The sequence below is a fragment of the Bidens hawaiensis genome, unplaced genomic scaffold (assembly GCF_021521415.1).
Source record: "Bidens hawaiensis isolate Kalapana, Puna unplaced genomic scaffold, B.hawaiensis_p1.1 tig00060020_1, whole genome shotgun sequence".
In the NCBI taxonomy this organism is placed as follows: domain Eukaryota; kingdom Viridiplantae; phylum Streptophyta; class Magnoliopsida; order Asterales; family Asteraceae; genus Bidens; species Bidens hawaiensis.
In genome coordinates this window covers 39,659-42,453 of record NW_027500819.1, presented here as the reverse complement: position 1 = coordinate 42,453, position 2,795 = coordinate 39,659, and the positions used below count along the sequence as shown (strand labels likewise).

The window sequence follows — 2,795 nt, the reverse complement described above, 5'->3', positions numbered from 1 at the left end:
AAATTCCAATAAAATGATGATAACGGTCCAACAACAGGTTAAAAAAAATATCATATGAAATACGGTAAAAATTTGATTTTTGTATGAAATACGGTAAAAAAATTTCGTTTACATTGTATGAAATATTGTAAAAAAAATTAAATTAAACGTTACACCTGATATTTCTGTCTAGATCCATCACTGAAGAGAATGACATCGTTGCCCTTTGACGCCGCCTCACCACACTCGGTCTAACAATATGTTGAGAACTGCATGAATGACTTGACATCTTACGCTATTTGTTATACAAAGTTACTATGATTTCAATATGTTGGAGCCTATTGTTTGAAAAATATGGTACCGATTGCACTTTTATCTAAAGGCATATCTATATATGCACTTCGAACATAACACATCTAAAGTTATCTAACTGCTTCATGCAATGGAGGGTGATTAAACATGAAAATACGTGTCTTGACAACCAGCGTGTGTTTGTACCTTTTGCATATAATATATTTGGTTTCTTCGCGTCTAAAATAGTTGAGCTATTAGCAAAGTCCAACATATCATATATATTAATGTTATGACTTCAAGATCCATCAGTACAATTATTAATTAAAGACTTGATTTTGCAATTTAAAATGAATTTGTAGTGCATCTTGTTGTCCATTTATCTTGTTGGAATAATCTATGATCGAATCTTGCTTGTTGGAATAATAATTGCAACACATACACCATAACTTATTTTATAACTTTAAGAAATAGTTTTAATATTAACAAATTTTATTTTAGGAAGGAGTCGTACTGATAATTACTTGGCATTAATGAAAATCTGAAGTGGCATTCACCAGATTTTGCAGTTTATGAATAGAGATTTGATCCCACCACCATCATCACACCTTATATTGCATAGAAGACAGTGATATCTCACACACACGCACACACTTTTACATGCATTATAACATATATTCATCTCTCTCTCTCTCTCTCTCTCTCTCACACACTTATATTTATATATATGTTTACACACATATAATTAATTTAATATTTTTCATGCATGCACATATAGATACATATAATGTATACATGCATGGAGGGGTCAGAGAGAGAGAGAGTTAACTTTTTTACCGAAGCACTAAGGTGGAGTGTGTCACAGAGTGTGACTCTGAGAAAGCTTAAAGGCTAAGAAACTTCTCCACTTACTCTTGAAAACCCTAATTATAATAATAAATACAAAAAGAAATAAGCAAAACAAAAGCAGCTTCACCTTAATCTCTTCTTCTCCGTGTTTTATTCTCTTGTATTTGATTCCCCACTCCCATATATTTCCAAAAAAAAACCCTTGAAGCCTTTCTAAAAGAGAAAAAGAAAGCTCAAATTTTATAAATTATGGTTTTCTCATCTGTTCCACCCTATCTTGATCACCACAATTGGCATCATCAGGTATGTTTTCACTTGAATTCTAATTCATCCAATCAAACTAAAAGGATCAAGCTAGCTTTATGTAAAAAGATGATGATATATATTATTCCTCTTCTTGAATATACCACACATATATGATCTTTAGTAATTTTATCTTCATCTGATCATCAATCTTTATGTGTTTAATTTCTTTGTATTTTGTGTTAATTGTTGTTTTCTTTCAGCTTCATCAATCAAATCATCAAGGAACTGGCGGAGTTGGAGGTGGCGGCGGTGGAGTTGGTGAAAACCCTAATCTTCCACCAGCTCCTCCGCCGCCTCCACAGGCTGGAGGCGGCGGAGAAGCAGCTATCAGACCGGGATCTATGGTGGATCGGGCTAGGCTAGCCAAGATACCTTTACCAGAGCCCGGTCTGAATTGTCCAAGATGTGATTCAACCAACACCAAATTTTGCTACTTCAACAACTACAACCTCACTCAGCCGCGGCACTTTTGCAAGACGTGCAGGCGTTACTGGACTAGAGGCGGAGCTTTGAGAAATGTTCCGGTTGGGGGTGGTTGTAGGCGAAACAAACGAAATAGTAAAGCTAGAAGCTCCAAATCTCCAAGACACCCTGGACCTAAATCGGTTAGTGTAAGCCCTCCAAGAAGTAATAACTCGGAGAATAATATGATCTCAAGCACTCAACTTTCACGTCCGCCTTCACTTCACTTACCATTTATGAGCTCTCTTAGTCAATTTGGAGGTGTTGGTAGCAATCTTAGCTCAAGTATTGCTGGATTTCAGCCTCAAAATGATCAATTGGGAAACTTTCAAATAGGAAATGGTAGCAACATTTTGTCAATTGGAGGTGGTGAGAATTGGAGACTCCCTTTCTTGCCTGGATTTGAAGTACCAAACAACAACACTAATCTATTTAACTATCAAACCGACGGTGGTGGCGCACAATCATCTTCGATGGTGGCAGGAGACTCAAGATTAAAAGAAACTTCAGGAATCGATAACCCGAGTGATGGATCGGTGAAGGTGGAAGACAACCGAGGGTTAAACTTATCAAGGCAGTTTTTGGGAATGTTGGGAAATAATAATCAACAACCATGGAATGGAAACTCTTGGGCTGAATTTCCTGGTGTCAACATTTCACCTTCAACTACACATTTCCTATAATTTATGCCGCGAATCCTCGAATGTGGCATGTTATCAAGGTGATTTAACTTGTGATTTTCAATCCCTAGCTGATTGAGTGTAATTTGGTCGTTTTATTAAGATTCCCTGATCAACTTCTGATGGCTGAAGAACTGCTGGAGAACCACTGGTAGGTATACATTATGTTAGGTTTCATGTGTTGGTATTAATTTTATGGTGTCGGTTTATTCTATTAATGTGTATGAG

At 36.4% G+C, this 2,795-nt stretch overlaps 1 protein-coding gene across 1 annotated transcript; it reads left to right on the top strand.

The window, feature by feature from the left end:
* Positions 1–1,152: 1,152 nt before the first annotated feature.
* Positions 1,153–2,572, top strand: LOC143602891 (dof zinc finger protein DOF3.6-like). The gene is made up of 2 exons (XM_077079864.1): positions 1,153–1,422; positions 1,626–2,572. The coding sequence occupies exons 1-2, from the start codon at positions 1,369–1,371 to the stop codon at positions 2,568–2,570; spliced, it is 999 nt and encodes a 332-aa protein (XP_076935979.1). The 5' UTR covers positions 1,153–1,368; the 3' UTR covers positions 2,571–2,572.
* Positions 2,573–2,795: the final 223 nt, after the last annotated feature.

Coding starts and splice junctions, on each gene's coding strand:
- LOC143602891 (XM_077079864.1), top strand. CDS start 1,369: ATGGTTTTCTCATCTGTTCCACCCTATCTTGATCACCACAATTGGCAT. Junction 1,423..1,625: donor ACCACAATTGGCATCATCAG/GTATGTTTTCAC, acceptor GTTTTCTTTCAG/CTTCATCAATCAAATCATCA.